Source organism: Harpia harpyja, chromosome 13 (assembly GCF_026419915.1).
Source record: "Harpia harpyja isolate bHarHar1 chromosome 13, bHarHar1 primary haplotype, whole genome shotgun sequence".
Classification (NCBI taxonomy): domain Eukaryota; kingdom Metazoa; phylum Chordata; class Aves; order Accipitriformes; family Accipitridae; genus Harpia; species Harpia harpyja.
In genome coordinates, this window is record NC_068952.1 from 29,255,526 (window position 1) to 29,272,543 (window position 17,018).

Here is a 17,018-nt window from a genome sequence, read left to right on the forward strand (position 1 = left end):
AGGAAAGAATCTCCAAAAGCATTACCTTTTTTTCCTCCCTACTGATGAAATGCTCCATTAGTTTACTTCCTGAGTTTGAAGCATTATTATTTTTTGATCCCGGTTCTTTTCAGAAAGCATTTAAGTAGTTGTTATTCCAATAACAAGATGATAATGGGAGAAGTAAAGAAAAATTACTCCCCAAAATCATGATTCTCAGGATGGTCTAGGTGACAATTTCTGTGTGGGCTAAAAAATAAAGAATGAATATATTCCAAGATTCATTGTTCCATTAATTGCTACTGTTCTAGGGCAGGGCTTCTTCCAGCTTGTGTTTGGGATTGTGATTTACATTTAGCATCTATGCTGCAATGCAATCACAATAAGCTACAGTATTTTCAGTTTCTAAGTCAGCCAGTGTGTCTGCAGACTCAACAACGGTCACAATTTTAGTATTTGAGTGTGAATTTTTACTACTTAGTTCATGATTGGTTCACTGAGTTAAAAAATTGCAACAACAAGAAAGAAAGATTAGAGCTGACTTTGAATGAATTTTGACAGTTTTATAATCTGCTTTCAGGGATTCCAAAAGTAAAGACAAAAACTGCTTTTGGAGGGTAAATGATTTGTTGAAAATTATTTGCTCAGCTCTAATTAGGATAAACATTTTTACTCATGGAAATGAAGGGAATGTACAGTCTCAGATGTTTATTAATTCAAATATGTAGCATTTTTGTTTGTGAATAATTTTAGAACTGATAATACCCAAGTTCAATAATTGTGCAGTTAGGTACTATGGATACTTGGTTTGCAAAATGTGTGGCTTTATGGCTAAATTTCTGCCAAAGACCATATTGTTATATAAGGTGTCTTTTTTTAGACAAACACCTGAAGTAACATGAGAATATGTTCATAGTCATGTACAGAGATCTGGCAGAGAGAATTCTGAGTAAATATCAGTGAGCTTTATTTTGCAGTCATCTCTTTGTATGTCTTGGAGCAAATTTGTCAGATTTGTATAAATAGGGCTTTTTAAATAACGGCTTTTATGTAGAAGTTCAATCATTATTTTTGTTTTGAAAAAAACATCCCTGCTTCTATCTTTCCACATGTCAGTACTAATGCAGCTCTCCTAAAGCTTGGTCAGCTTTCCTGCCTTTTGCTGTTGTTACCCAGTCTCATGGAAGTATTGTGGTACAAACAGATCATCCTTTAGTTCTTGTCCTATAGTTAGACTGAGTGTGCTTCACTTGGTTTTTCACTTCAATGTTTCCTCTGATAAAAGACTTCTGCATTCATTTAATTAAATATTATCAAGTATTACTCAGTGATGTGTTTACCAATAAGCCCCACACAGTTACTGTCATGTTCCCATCTCGTGCACAGGTCCTGGGGCTGTCACTGACTCTTCTGCTTGGGGAATCCTCCCAATGGCCAGATTCTGCATGAAAGTCACATGTCTATTCAATAAAATATAAGTTTAAAGTTAAAATTACCTTTTTTTACAGTAGTCACGCTGCAGGGTCTTTAGACATAGTATGACACAACTAGTTACAACTAGGATAGCAATACTCAAGCGAATGGATGAACCATTTGTGGGGTGTGGGTTGCAGGGTGGCTTACTGAAGCAAGTAAGAAATGGCAGCAGTAACCTGTGAGCAACCCTTTTGAGGTTAGTGAGAAAGCTCAGCTGAAAACAAAACTTCTCTGTAAGTGCTTGCATAGGCAGGGCCTCTTTCTCAAACAAGAGCAAAGCAAGAAGGTTTATTTCTCCATCTTCAAATGTCTGACTAGTCTGTACAGTTAGGTGACAATCTTAAACAAACTTTTTACTCATAAAGCAGCAGAAGAGAATCATTATTCAATCAAGGTATCAGTACTCGTTCATTCAGTTATTCCTACAACAAGAGAGTTGAAAGTGCAATTTCCATGTGTAGGTGCTGACCAGGTGAGCCGCACTGGCACCTTTGAGAGCACGCCAGCAGGTGCTTACGGGCAAGTACTGTGTCAGAGATTGCTGCTTAGAACTGTGCGGCAGGTTGACCCTGGCTGAACGCCAGGTGCCCACCAAAGCTGTTCTATCAATCCCCCCTCCTCAGCTGGACAGGGGAGAGAAAATATAACAAAGGGCTCCTGGGTCGAGATAAGGACAGGAGAGATCACTCGCCAATTACTGTCATGGGCAAAACAGACTCAACCTGGGGAAAATTAACTCAGTTTATTACCAATCAACCAGAGTAGGGTAATGAGAAATAAAACCAAATCTCAAAACACCTTCCCTCCACCCCTCCCTTCTTCCTGGGCAAAACTTCACTCCCGGATTCTCTACCTACCCCCACCAGCAGTGCAGGGGGACAGGGAATGGGGTTTGCGGTCAGTTCATCACATGTTATTTCTGCCACTTCATCCTCTTCAGGGGCAGGACTCCTCACACTCTTCCCCTGTTCCAGCGTGGGGTCCCTCCCATGGGAGACAGTCCTCCACGAACTTCTGCAACATGGGTCCTTCCCCACGCGCTGCAGTTCTTCATTAACTTCTCCAGCATGGGTCCCTTCCATGGCATGCAGTCCTTCAGGAGCACACTGCTCCAGCGTGGGTCCCCCGCAGGGTCAAAACTCCTGCCAGAAAACCTGCTCTGTGGGCTCCTCTCTCCACAGATCCGCAGGTCCTGCCAGGAGCCTGCTCCAGTGCGGGCTTCCCACGGGGTCACAGCCTCCTTTGGGCACCCACCTGCTCCGGCGTGGGGTCCTCCATGGGCTGCAGGTGGATATCTGCTCCACCGTGGACCTCCATGGACTGCAGGGGGACAGCCTGCCTCACCATGGTCTTTGCCACGGGCTGCAGGGGAATCTCTGCTCCGGCACCTGGAGCACCTCCTCCCCCTCCTTCTGCACTGACCTTGGGGTCTGCAGGGTTGTTTCTCTTACATGTTCTCACTCCTCTCTCCGGATGCTGTTTCTGTCTGTTGCAGCAACTTTCTCCCCCTTCTTAAATGTGTTATCCCAGAGGCGCTACCACTATCGCTGATGGGCTCGGCTTTGGCTGGCGGCGGGTCTGTCTTGGAGCCGGCTGGCATTGGCTCTGTTGGACACAGGGGAAGCTTCCAGCAGCTTCTCACAGAAGCCACCCCTGTAACCACCCCCCCGCTACCAAAACCTTGCCACACAAAGCCAATACAAACTGCTTAATGAATTAAGATGCGTAATAATTTTTAAAACAAAACTCTATCTTTACCTATATTCTATTAGGGCCTGCGTATTGTAACACCTTTGAGCAACAGGTGGTGGAAATTAAGCGCCATTGGCCTTGACTGGTATTTTGCTAGGTCCTTTCCTCCATACTCTTTCTACAACCAAACTGTTAATAAATGCTCATTAAGAAGCAAGTTATCTGTTTGAACTTGTTTTTTGAATGCATTATCTCCTGTAGTTTTGGCTTCTACTTTGTTTCTCTTTACTTATTTCAGTCATTTTATAGTTTTTGTTTGTTACTTTTCCTTCTCCTGCTTCTTATCTTCTTTGTTAAAAATCATGGACTTGTAACTGGAGGGTTGGCAATGTAGTTTGGAGAAACAGATTTAGAAGTCTAAATTTTGTCCTAAGGGATAATTTTCATGTATTTGGTTTTAATATCTTACACAAACTGAATGAATGATTTAAATGATCCATCAAGTGGTAATAGCTCAATAGACTGTTTGATGCAGTGCTATCACAGTAAGTGTAAAATGTCAAAAAATAATAACAAAGAAGTTTAAGAGAAGTAGGCACTTCATTCATGGCTAGGAAGAGCCTTGCCAATGAAAACGGGCACTTGTTTCAGCTTCACTGACAAGGTGATGTGACTGTTTATGGGGAAAACACTTGGACCCAGTCTGGAAAGACTGGTCACAAAGGCTAGATCATGATTCAAACTTCCAAAATGTTTTGCATTTTCATTAGGATGAGCTCACTATTAAAAAAAAAAAGTGGAAGTATTCGGTGTTTGAAAGCTTGATATTTGAAATTCTTGTTAGATGACCTAAAGTTTACAATTTTATAATTTCACATAGCTGATTTATGTTTGAGATGAATGGCCAAGAGTAGCACAGCATGTCAAATACTTTAAAAATACATTTTAATTGTAACTTAAACAGGAATTAATGGAACAAGTTACTCTTTTCTGTCATAACTTGTAAAAAAGAGAATTATTTCCACATTTGTTGGTGAAAAAAGATACAAGTTTACTTTGTTCTCATATGGTTCTCATAACAAGAGCTAACAATGAAACCTTATCTAGTCTGATTTTGCATTTTTTGTTTTAAGTTCTTATTGTATCATGAATGGATCCGTAGGGTGAAACATCTTAGTTTTAGGAATTACTTTCTAGTTTTACCTCATTCTATTCATGAAAATATAACAATTTAAAGGTAAAATTTTCATAGACAGTCAAATCAGGTAAGTCCTAGATGAAAGGAAAATGTGCTCTTAAATAATCATAGCCAGAATATTGAATTTTAAAAGTCTTAATTCATGAAGGAAGAATGTATTTTGGCATGTAGGTTTTTGGCATTATGCTTGGGTAAAAACAGTATGACCATAAGGAGGAGGGTCAGTCTCAAAACGCATACTGTGAGGAGAAACACAACAGTAAATTTCAATAACCTCGTGCCTTGTGGATCATATTTCTGATCCAATTTTGCACTTTTTTTAGTTCTGTGATGTCTTTAAGAGAGCTTAGAGGTATAAACTTAAAGTTTTCATTGGAGGTGGAGGTGAGGAATTTGCTAGGATCCACTAGTATTGTTGTGACCAAAAATTAGTAGGTTCTTTCCCATCACCCTGGGTTTTGTCAGGTGTAATAGAAATGTCAGCTGCTTCTTGTTGGTTGCTGAAATCACTCTTTATCTAGCTGGTTTGCTTGTCTTGGGTATATGTAAAGATCTGTTTGCACAAAACGAAAAAAAAGCTCAAAGTAAGGAGTATGAAAACTGTAAATAAAGATTTGCTGAGAGTGAATCTGCATATCAGAAAAAAATAGCATGAAGCACTAGGAGAGTGGTGTGAATCAAAGGGGTATTTTGTCAATCTCTAGTTAGTTTTGTAAAGCCAGCACAGCCATCTCAGCCATCTTTCTTGCTTGAAATATATAACGCAACACCACTGTAATTTTCTCAAACTGTAGTGAATGTTTGGACTTTGAAATGTAGAGGTCACGTCTTGTTCTTAAAGTTTCTGAAATCATGAATCTGGGTTATGAAAAAATTGAATTGGCTTAGAAATTGTAAGATGAAGAAAATTAAATTAAAGCATATTGGTATGCATCAGCTTTCCAAGGTATACTACTGCTATTTATTTTCCTGGTCTTGCATATATGAGGGAAGATGATACAACTTTTCCTGTAAAGAAATTTTGATACTTGTTGGTAGGCAAAAGTGTCACTTTCACATGAAAGAATACATGGTTATGGCAGTCACTTTGTAAATGGCAATATATCATCTGAATGCTGGGAAAACACAGACATTTTTGATAAATGCAATTTCAGTGCCTTTCATGCTATCTCAAGCTAGGGGAAAAAAAAGAGTGAAACAAAATTGCATGTTATTTTTTAAAATGTTTCCTCAGCTTTCAAGTTTGACTAGTCAGGCTATTTAATGATATCACATCCACTGTCTGGGTTTTTTTAAACTTTTGTCTTTTTATTTTAGTATTTAATGTGAACTTAAGTCATTTGTGGTAAAGAGCTTAGGTTAAGAATTAAGCAACCGAAAGTTTGCAGATGTTTAATGGCAAGGATTTGTTTTGTCTGAAATGTACAGAATTTTAACCACATGGAGTTAGATCACCCAATTTCCATGCTCACAGGAATTTTGATTCTAGTTCAACTTGTGTACTTTCTTCCTACCTAATTGTTGTTTTAAGTCATCTGATGCCACTGAAGTCACTGCCAATCTACATTAATATAAGTGCAACTTTTGTGCTCTTATTTGTGTTACAAGCTTCAAAAAGCACATGAAGCCTAAACAAGGACAAATAAACAGGGAGTGGATAATTTTGTTTCAAGCTTATTTGTATAAAAGTATATCCGTTATCAATTAATACTTGCTAAAATCATGTTTCTGAGAAGTTGACAGATTCTATTCCTGGCTGTTAAGATTTAGTTCATCTCGTAGAGGTGGGGAAAGTCCTGTTCATCACAGAAATGCTCTTAGGAGGTTTCTTTGCTGCTGAGTTTGTGGTAGGGCAAAGGTGAAGGAGTGAGGAGAAAATTATTTCACTAATGCAAGTATTTCCTGTAGACAGCAATTACATACAGGTCTGTGAACTTTAGTTAGCTACCCATAAGCATTTGAACTGTGAGCTCAACGTAGTGTTTGTCTAACCTTCTTTTGTTTCTGCATTTCCAAGCTATCTGGTAGAAATTTTTCAAAATTAAATTCTTCTTTTTTTTTAATGAGTGAAAGATCAAATAATGCAGTTATTTGACCATTTTCTCACCAATTTACAGTCTGTACACCATAAGAGAGTTCGTTAAGTAGGAAGCATACACAGGAGTTCTGCTTTTTCCCAACTTTTTCTGCACATTATGATTCTAGGTGTGCTATTAAAAGCTATTCTATATGTAGCTATTTTACAGTTCTTTTGTCAACTCATTGTTTGATTTCATATTGACTAGGAGTTCTCTGAGCTTAATTTATGAGCTTATTTTGGAGTAAATCATTATATTTTCTTTACTCTGTGCCTCTTACTCAAATGAAAGTGTATCTTAATGCTGCCTTCAAGTATTGTGTTTTTTCCTAACTAGTAATAGCATATAGTAACAATACAGAAAATCTGTATAATGGCTACTACTAATCTAGTACAGTAAAGGAAAATGCTGTTTCAAAGGAAAATCTATTCTATTCAGTTGTAAGTAGAACAATATACTGAGAGTTATTATCTGTTCTGTTGAAGTAATGGCATTTCTGCTAAGGAATCCTGATGGATAGGATTGTGACCTTCTCTCTAATAGTTTCTGGGGTACAGGCATTGTGGGTGCTGTAAGCCTTGTTTCCATATAACCACCCCAAATATGTCCATGGTTCCTTCTCTTGGTGAAACAAAACAATTATTTTCTACTAGTACTTTGAAAAGTCACAAAGGAATAAAAAAAAAATGTGAAAGCGATGTTCCTCTTACTCGGTACCGACTACCCAGGCATTTCTGAATGGAACAGGTTGTAGCATCCAGAGCTTCTTCAAGCAAAATCCCCCACCCCGGCCTACCAATGGGAAATGCAGCCCTGAGATGCTCTGCTTTAGATCCTAGGTGCCAAAGGCACCCTGTGAATCCAAAGGAGTAGAGCAGGATTATTCTTTTTTTTCTGACTTAACTCCCTGTCACTTCCCAATATGGTCAAATCTAGTGCACTATGCTAGCAAATTGTCTTTGGTATTTTTAGAAGTCATTGACTGACTGTGGTTTATTGTCAAATAGGATTGTCCAAGAATGTCAGACTAGCATTATGGGAATGAGAAAATGAGTAGCATCAGCATGAAAACTATGCCTCACAGTAACTAGAAGCGTATGTACTGTGTTGAGACTAAACATGTCCAATGTTATGGAATTGCGAAAATTAAATTATTTCAACTGTTTCCTGATCAGAGCAATGTTTGAAATAGCCCAAAAAATAGAGATGTAGAAAACAAAACATGCTGGCTGGAAACCCTCAGGGAGTTGATTTTTCAGAGATACTAATAATGCACACATCCTATAGAAATCCAAGAACTCCTTGAATACTGAGTAATTGAGTTATACAGGTTTTAAAATTACTGCTTTAGCTTCAATTTGTTCTATGCCTCACATCACATCACAGCTTTACCTTAAATGTAATACTGTTCTATTTTGTCCTGAGAAGGAAATGGAGTTTGACTTATATTTTCTGATATGGTCATATTCACCCTTCAGTGCCAGCGCATATGCTCACAGCGTAATCAGTTTTCCCTTTCAGTCAGAAAGGGATCTAGAACCATGGTCTGGATTTAACCATCTCTTCAGTGCCTTTAATAGGCAGTTACCCCTTTTTTCCCAAAGACCTCTCATTAAGACAATCAGCTGGGTATTTTAGCATTTCAGGTTTAAATGCATAGTGGGCTTTTTGTTTCACAGTTTTACTTTGGCCTGTTAAACTTCTAATTGCCACCTGGACTTAATATATTTGATGAATATCAGCTGGTACTCCTCTCCTATTCACTGGCCGGCTCTAGCCTGTCTCATGCAGAACATCTCCTATGGTACAGTAGCATCAGTCACTGTGTCTGACAGCACTGTTCATATGCTGTCTGTGGAAGGAAGGAGTAAGGGTGAGTTCAAAAGCATTTTGCAGGCATATGCTAATCAAGTGCTAAAAAACTTTAAAAGGACAGTATTTTATTTATGAAATTCTACATTGGCATTTTGTGAACAGCTCATGTAATTTTCAAATTATACTTTTGCATGTAATTTAAATGACCTGCTCTCAGCAGATGTTTGATCTGCGAACTATCTGAAAGAACATAGTGCATGTTTCCTATTGCCTAATTTACTGATTTCCAAAGGCCTTTAATGGGGAGAAAGGGATTTAGAGCACTGATGGTGATGAATTTACAAAAGGGTGTGTCTGGCCCACTGATTTTTAGCAGCAGTAATGTCACCTAGTTTGAATGATAGGAATAAGTTGAAAAACAAATATCTTAAAAACTTAAATCCTTTTTTAAATTATTTTTTTGGTTTAACGATTTGGTAAAAAGAACAATACTTATTCCTTTTTATAAAACTGTATGTCAAAAGAAAAGTAGTAGTTGTTTATGTGTAGGGAAAAGGCATAAGAAAAATGGAAGGAACTGGCAGTGATATCAGTATTCTTTTGGGCCTCAATGGGCAAACATTACAAGAGCCTGAGATTTTGTCTGGTTAATACAAAACAAAGCAGGTTGTAGTTAGCTTTGCTTTGCAGTGATCATGGACACATACAGGCTTACAGGGTCGTATGCTGGCATGAGTGGTTTCTGTGTATTTTTTTCACCATACTAAGAAAAAAAGTCTTAGGTTTGGTTCTAAAACTCTCCAGTCATTTCTGTTTTAGGTTGTAACTCAAGCAGCAGTGTGACACTAGAGCTGGTTCAAAAGCCACATGCTACTTATGAAAAAATCATTAGAAAAAATGTGGGGATTTTCTAAAAAAAAAGAAAATGCTTTCCACATTTCTAAATTCATCAAGATTAATGATTTTGTTGCCCTTTTCAGATGAATTTTCAAAATCAAACCTTTTATTTTTGTTTAAGTTTTTAAGATTTTAAAAATACTCATTTTATGCCATCACATTTTGGAAGAGACATTTCAGGTTTTTTCTACTCTCTTTGAAATTTCTTCCTCTTCAAACATTCTCAGCTTTTCTGCTTTCAGAAATTTCCTGATGGAAACAATTTTAAACAAATGGCATGAAAAAAAGTTTTCCCCAGATTTTTATCTTCCCCCCCACTTCTCCCTCCAGTAGAAAAGATATTGTTGGGCAATAGTTAAAGAGTAAAAAAGAGAAGAGGAAAGAAAGGCAAAAATCCACATAGCCCAACAGACAAAATCCAAAGACTTATGGTTGATTAACTTCAAGAGGTAAATATAATTGAAGGTCTAGCTCAACAAGCACCTCCAGAAGGAATAACAATTACATTGCATCTGTGAGAATAAAGTAGGCAAACCCTGAAACATTTAGGCTAGGTTTCATCTCACCTCAGGCTGCCTAGCAGTTATGAATCTGGTATGAGGAAATCATCTGGGTAATGGAATGAGATGACAGTAATTTATTCCACCTGTATTATTAGATGAAGTTATACAAGACTAATTCATTAATTTTTTACTTTTGCCTATGTAATTTTCATACCAGCAACCATAGCTGAATCTCAACATAATTTTTCATATTAAGTCCAGTATTTATTTTTTTAATATACCATTGCAAAGCAGATAAACAGCTATCTGTAACAAAATAGGCAAGGCAAATACAAAGTCAGTTAACCACTCCTGGATGCCCATGAAGTTTGATCTCATTCAATAAACAAGCAGTTTATTTTCAATAGGTGGGCATGCAGTGGCTGTTGAAATCAAGTTAGTAACTCTGCCCCACTTCACAGGAGTGGAGTTACTAGTAGGAAAATGAGGATGAAGAGAAGGATGTCATGCCTCTACTCCACTCCAATTAATAATGCCAAATGCTGCAACCATACTGTAATATGATCCATTAGTGCCTTTGCAGCTCTGTCTCTCCAGTTCTTCTCCAGAAATAGATGCATTTCAGTTCTGTTCCAAAAAGCAGGAAGAATAATAACATTTGCAGAGCTGGGTAAAAGCTAGAATTCACCAAAGGGAACATGAGACTTGCTGACTCTTGTCAGAGGAGAAATTTGTGAAAAGGTTAGGACAGGTTGCACAAAACTTTTAATGGGAGTTCTACAAAACTTCAAGATACTTCATTTTACCCAAAGAGTGCAATATTTTTGCGTGTTTCAGGCTTTACCTTCTCAACTCTCAGGTTTGTAACTACATCTTGCACACACTTAAAAAAAAAAAAAAAAGTGCCCATAGCAAACATAACATTTGTCCTAGTAATGATGGCTTTGACATTCTTAGTAATCAAATATATTTAGCTGCATAGCTAAATATTTTTATTTGAAAGATTGAAGATGTATGTGTGGGTTTAAGAAGAGAGGAGGTAATTTGCAATGACCTATTTTCATTCCATTCCAATCAAAATTGCACCACTTAGCTGAGTACTAAAAAAGGATGCCTGAAGCACACTTGCATTAAATCATCTGTTAAAGTCAGGCCAAATTTCTGGTCTACTGCCCTGTGGGTGGTGACAGCCCTCTTCAAGGAATACCTTTATTCTGCACACTTGTCAGAAACTTTTATGTGCTATGATAGCAAAAAAGGCCTGAAATATTGATAGTTGATGTGAAGAAAGTTCTCCAAAGACATAAGATGAAGAACTAAGAAAACAGTTGGAAATACACATCTTTGCTGTAACTAGCTCTGAGGTAATGGTAGTCTCTAATTCGGCCAAAACACTGATGTTTTGGCACGAGAGATTAATAGGATGAATTGTTCTTGAAGTAAAATGAAATATTTGAGAATTCAGTCGTGGTTTGAAAGAAATGTAACTTCTCCAGATTTCATGGTATTACAGCAAAATTTGGCTTCTGAGCAAGTATCACAAACAGTTAACTACTAGTACCCTTTCCTTAGTTTGAAAATCTAAATAAGATAAAGCTTTCCCAAAGCCATTCTAATATGTTTTGATTTCTGTCTGGAAGAAACCTCCAAAGAATTTTTTTTTTTTTTTTTCTCAGTTTATTTTGATCCTTCTGGTGTCTTTCATCAAGTTTTGGTTCTGTGACTCCTGTGGAAGCCAGTAGGTACGTCCCGAGTACAATACAATGTAGAATTGGATTCAAAGTTCCTGATGTAGTAAAACATGCAAGCATGTATGTATAAGCCACAAAGGTCTACTTTGCACATGTGCCTTGTAACAGGGCTCCTTTCAGCAGAGCATTCTGGTAGCAGACACCTTACCACCTTGTCCCACCTCCTGTGTCCCTCTCCAATGTCCTGTCCAGTGGACAGAGCTGAGGTTTCAGAGCGAGAAGCTCTGCCTGCATGGGAACCCTGGGTGTCATGGGCTGTGGCCAGGAGCAGCTGAGTGAAATACACTCAAAAGAGGGGCTTGACAGGTCTGTCACTGCCGTGGCATATTGTGCATTTACAGTTTAGCACTGTTGCCATGTTTAGCACTGTTGCTCTAGCACTCCATGTGCCAAATGAAGTCATTAGCAGATTTGAGATCTATCAACCATCTGTGCCTGGTATCTGTTCATCCTCAAGTGGGAAAGAGCTATTGGTGCAGAGCTATAGTGGGATGTAGTGGTGCTAGAAGGTCTCTGGGGTATGTCTTGGTCATTTGAATTAGTGCGCCCCTCTCATAGCATTTGCTGCCCGTCCCTTCTGCTTGGATGATGTTTGAGTCTCTTGAGAAGCCTGTCAACATGAGAACTGGTTACAACATCTTTTGTTAAATATTTGCCAATGACCAGGAATACCCAGCCAGCTTTGGTGTGAATGAAAAACTTAATAATCTGTGAAGTTTTGGGGGTTTTTTTTATATCTTTAATTTACATTACATTAGATTCATAAATTAGGGAAAAAAAGTGTTAGTCATGGCTTTCTTCCTGGTGGTGGGTTAGAACACACCAGCTGTGACACACCATTTACAGGGATGGCTGGAGTCATTGTATATCAAAGCTGAAAACTATATTGACCCTATCAGTGCAATATACCCTTTGGTAGTCCTTCTTGTGAGGGTTTCTTACGCATGTTATAAGAGCTGCCTCACTGTTGCAGTAACATACAGGAACACGTGGAGACAAAATGATTAATTATTAGTCATGGTGTTTGTAACTTGATCTGCGCAACAAGTGTTAGCCAATAATGATTTGTTTTCTTTCCCGTATTCCCTTATTGACATTTTTCATTGTCTTAGTGTCCAAGATTCCAAATCTGGAATGTCCTGCTATCAAGTCTGGGTCTGCTTTATTTAACCCAAATGCAAATCCATCATATAAAGCAATATGAATCAGGTCTGAACTGAAAGCAAATTCAACTCAGTATGTTGCCAAACTGAAGCTTTCATACCCTGTGAAATTCAAAGACTGAAATAAATCTTCATGGCTGTCCACTAGACTGTGGGTCTGACACAGAGATTGCTCAGACAGTAGCTCCAGACGTCTTGAGAACAGAGACATCCTTACAGAGTAAATTACAGAGTTTTCATACGTCACTCGGAGAGGAAATAAAATTTAACAGATTGCAGTAATTTTTGTTTGCTGATATAGTATGCCTGAGAATAATGGTCAGTGAGTAAAGTTGGTTTACTCTCTGTGTGTTTACCAGTCTGGGAAAGATTATGTCTTCTACTTAGGTTACCTTATTGAGTACAGGATACCTCTCTAAAACATGTGCAGTCTCTCAAAAGAGCAAATCTTTTTATTTAATTCAATCAGTTTATATAATATTGTTTGTTGTTTGAAATGGCAGTTCCTTTTAAATAAACTTGCAGGGTTTATTGCCACGGAGCCAACTCAAACACTGAGAACTGATTCTTTAAATTGTTAGTGAACTGTATGGCCAATAAGGCTATGATGGTAAGCCTTGAGAGCTCTAGGATACTCCTAAGATTTGCATTGTGGAGGTTTGAAAAGTCTGTACTCTGCCCTGAGAATTTTCCCTCAGTTCTTGTGCTGGGAGATGTGTTATTTCAGAAATTTTGGAAATGGCAAGGAGTTCATCTTTGCAACTTTGAAGGTCTGAAATATGTGGGCATTTTTCCTTATTTGTGGGTATAACAAACTCTGTGAGTACTCTGTTCTGTCTCCTTATGTGGATATGCAGTTTTAGTGCTGTGTAGCTGAATAGAGAGGAATTTTTAGAGGAATCAGAAGGGACAAGCTGAACAACAGCACAAATTAAATAACTGAGATGAATGATTCTGCAGGGGTTAAGATGACAAGGACCATGCCTTTGTAAGGAAGAACCCTTTTCTTGAAGCAGCAGATACTACAACCTTATTGTAGTGTAAGTTGGGTCAGTTAAGGCAGAAAAAAGACAGCACAAGGTAACCATGAAACCTGAATGAAATAGTGTGATGCATTAGAAAGACATTGTTTGTTTTGCCTTGGGTTTTTTTCCCTAGAAATGGAGTTAGTCAACTTCCAGTCCCAGTAGATTTTGATTTGTAAACAATTGCCTCAGGAACAAACAGCTTACCGGTGCTCTCCTGCAGCAGTGTTAGATACTCCAAATTTAGCTGTTATTTGTGCTATGTCTGTGAATCCTGGGAAGCTAGGAAAATGAATTTTTCTTCAGGTGTTCTGTAAAAGAAATGCGTTCTTCATCATTTGTTTCTTGGGGGGTGTGGTCTACAACATCAGCTCCTGTGGTAGACTTTTGGATTGAAATCTCAAAACTCCCCTTGGTAGGACTGATCTTTAACTTTGAGATTTAAAACCTCTTAAAAGTTTACATAAATAGAAATGTAGAGGAGATTCAGTAGATTTTTAGAGACTTTTTTAGAAATCTAAAAGAAAACAAACAACCCATCCCATCCTTAGTTGACAGACTATGGGGATTTCATATTTGATACCTGTTACCAGCTGCTAGCTGTCCATGAAGGATTGTCATTGTATCAGGATTTCTCACACTGTAAATGATGCGATCTTCTTCCCACCACCACCATCTCGATTCCTCTCTCTCCACTTGCTGAGGACAGAAGGCAGCCATAACAAAGGTTACTATTGGTAATACACTTTATATCTGTATCACTGTTTTTTTCATACCTGAGTTTAAACGGGGGGAAAGATTGTCTCCTAAGGGGCTAATCAAACCTCATAGCACCTGAAACTTCTTGTGGCTCTGGTAGGATTGTGCACAAAATCATGTAGCTCAAAATTCATGGGACCAGTTAGACTTCTGCCTGTGCTTTTGTACTTGAATACCTTTTTAGATCTGGCCCTCTATACTTTGGATTCCCAGTGTCATATTTGAAACTGCAAATAATTAAAAATTAGATGGTATTTCACTACCTCACTGGGATGTTGAGATGCAACTGCATACTGTGAAAATATCTAAACCAGAGATGTTAAGAAGTGCCTCACGGCAAACTGCTCTTGAAAGAAGCTCTTGATGTCTGAATCTCAGAGCATCCATTCTTCCTACATTTTTCTTCACATGTATCCTGGTATAAAAAGTTAATGCATGTTTATGAAAAGGAAAAAGTAAAACTATTGCGACTTCTGCGTGTAAAACTCTTCACATAATAGAATACATACCTTTAATAGAAAATGGTGAAACAGCCTCTATAACTCTACAATGATAAAAATTCAATATTGTTAATATAAACAATTTTATGGTAATAATAGGAGATTTGCAAGGAAGAGGGATTCATTTAGTTCTAAGAGATGTTTGACCTCTGCTACTTCATAATCCATTAGAAAGAACTAAGGTCCACATAAGCTTCTCTTTTACCTGGAAGGCATTATTTTTTCAATAAATACCAAAATCAAGTCAATATTTTTAGGACTAGGATAACTGCCACTTTAAATGGACTAATCTTTGCTCAGAAGTTGCCTGACGCTTTATATCCAATGCCAGCAGGGAAGAAATAATTAAGATGTATGCTTCTGGTAATTGATCAAGAACATTTGAATGGGTTACATAAATAATAGACTAATCAAAGTATTGTCTAACCGTTTAAAAAAACACATGCCCTACTGCATGTACGTTTATTTAAATTAACGTTGCTGTCAGAATTTATGAGAAATTTTGAAAGAGGATTTCATTTTCACCATACGGTTAATGCTCTCATAAATAATAATTTGTCAATTTATAGGATAAAATATACTATTAAATTGTTCAGTTTTAAAAGTTCACCTTTAAAATAGAGGTGTGCATTTACTGTCCTGGGCAATTACTCTATGGATAAAACTGCAACTTTCAAATCTCATTTTCACATCTGCCAAATACTACTCTAGCTCATTTTTTGTTCTAACAAAAATTAATGATATTAATAATCTAATGTTAGGCAAAAGAGACCTGGGACTTTTCTTGTATATGGAGTACCATGCAGTGTTTTCTACATAAAACATTTTATTAGTATGTCATTGATAACTGACCAAGAGATTATCTTAAAAAATTAAAAAAAAATGCAAACCCAGCTGTTCCAAAAAAAAAATCAGATACTTAAAAAATACATTCGGAATTGGGTTCTGGCTCTCGTTTAAGCCCATGAAAATGATACTTGCTAACCATTTACAAAGTGCTGATCTATCTTGGGGTTGAACACCAAGAAACTTCAGTCTGATAGTTTGGGGTAGGGCTATATCTACTTGCCAGCAACTTCCATTCCTCTCCACTCTTTTCTAAAACCACTTTAGCTTTGTGTGATTGTATGAGGGAAGAATACACTATCAAGCTGAATATTTGAGATTAAATGGAAGGTTATATTTCTCTTGAATGACAATTTGAACATTTTTTTTGTGGGATCTTTTACATGCAAACCAAAATACCCATAACATGAAAGATATGCTGTTGCACAGTCTTTGTATTTATTTATGCCCATATCAGGTTGCCACAGTCAAGGCTGCTATTTACTTCAGAACTGTCCTATATATATTCTTTGGGCTCCACTGCTACTCATTAAAAGGTGCTGTGACAGCCTGGCATCAGCAAAGTCCCTGCATGGAAACAGCCACTCTTTTCATCAGCAGTCACTGTCATCTGCTATGTTGTCTCTGGGCTGAGCTTCTCAGGCTCTGTGTAGGGTGGCTTTTTTTTTTTTCCCCTCTGGACAGGAAAGTAGGGCCTCTGCATGTGTTTAACCCCACATTTTTCCAGGATACTAATATTTCTGCTTTTAATTGACTGCAGTTTTACAGGAGAGTGTGTCCCAGATGTGATTGCTCTAAAATGAAAGAGCACCAGTGTTGGGCTTGAATGTTTCCCATCCAATTACCAATTGCCCCTTCATTTTATTTTGAAAGTTTTTTTTCACTTGAGTATGGGGTTTCCAAATGATTCTGGTAATCCTGGATTTTTTCCCTTGTTTTTACAGGTGACCTGTAACTGTTTCACCATCAGTAATGGAGAGATGCAGGATGTTGGTGTTGGCCTGTATCCCAGGTACTGTGGACACTGTTTCATTCACAGGCAAAATCTATGTTAGTTTTTTTTCCTTTTTTCCTAGGTAGTTGTAAGGGCAATCAAAGCAGCAGTTTCTAAATGAGAATCTGGGAAATGCAAATAAATTAAAGGAGAATAAAAAATATGATCAAGTTGAAAACATTCTTAATAGTCCTGATTACAGAGTTAAAACAGTTTAAATAAGATAGGTCTTTATGTTTTATTTTAATGGAGGTGGTAGTATTTTCTAAGAATAAATACTGACATCAAAAATGTGTGACTGGGACCAGTAAAAGGAAACCTGTTCAGCATTGCTTTACAATA

At 37.6% G+C, this 17,018-nt stretch overlaps 1 protein-coding gene across 4 annotated transcripts in view; it reads left to right on the top strand.

The window, feature by feature from the left end:
• SMYD3 (SET and MYND domain containing 3) overlaps positions 1-17,018 on the top strand; it is a 446,033-nt gene that overhangs the window by 341,967 nt on the left and 87,048 nt on the right. For all 4 annotated transcript variants that reach the window (XM_052805601.1, XM_052805602.1, XM_052805604.1 and 1 more), the window contains one exon: positions 16,627-16,694. In XM_052805601.1, the coding sequence (XP_052661561.1) occupies positions 16,627-16,694 (68 nt within the window). The remainder of the gene's footprint in view (positions 1-16,626; positions 16,695-17,018) is intronic.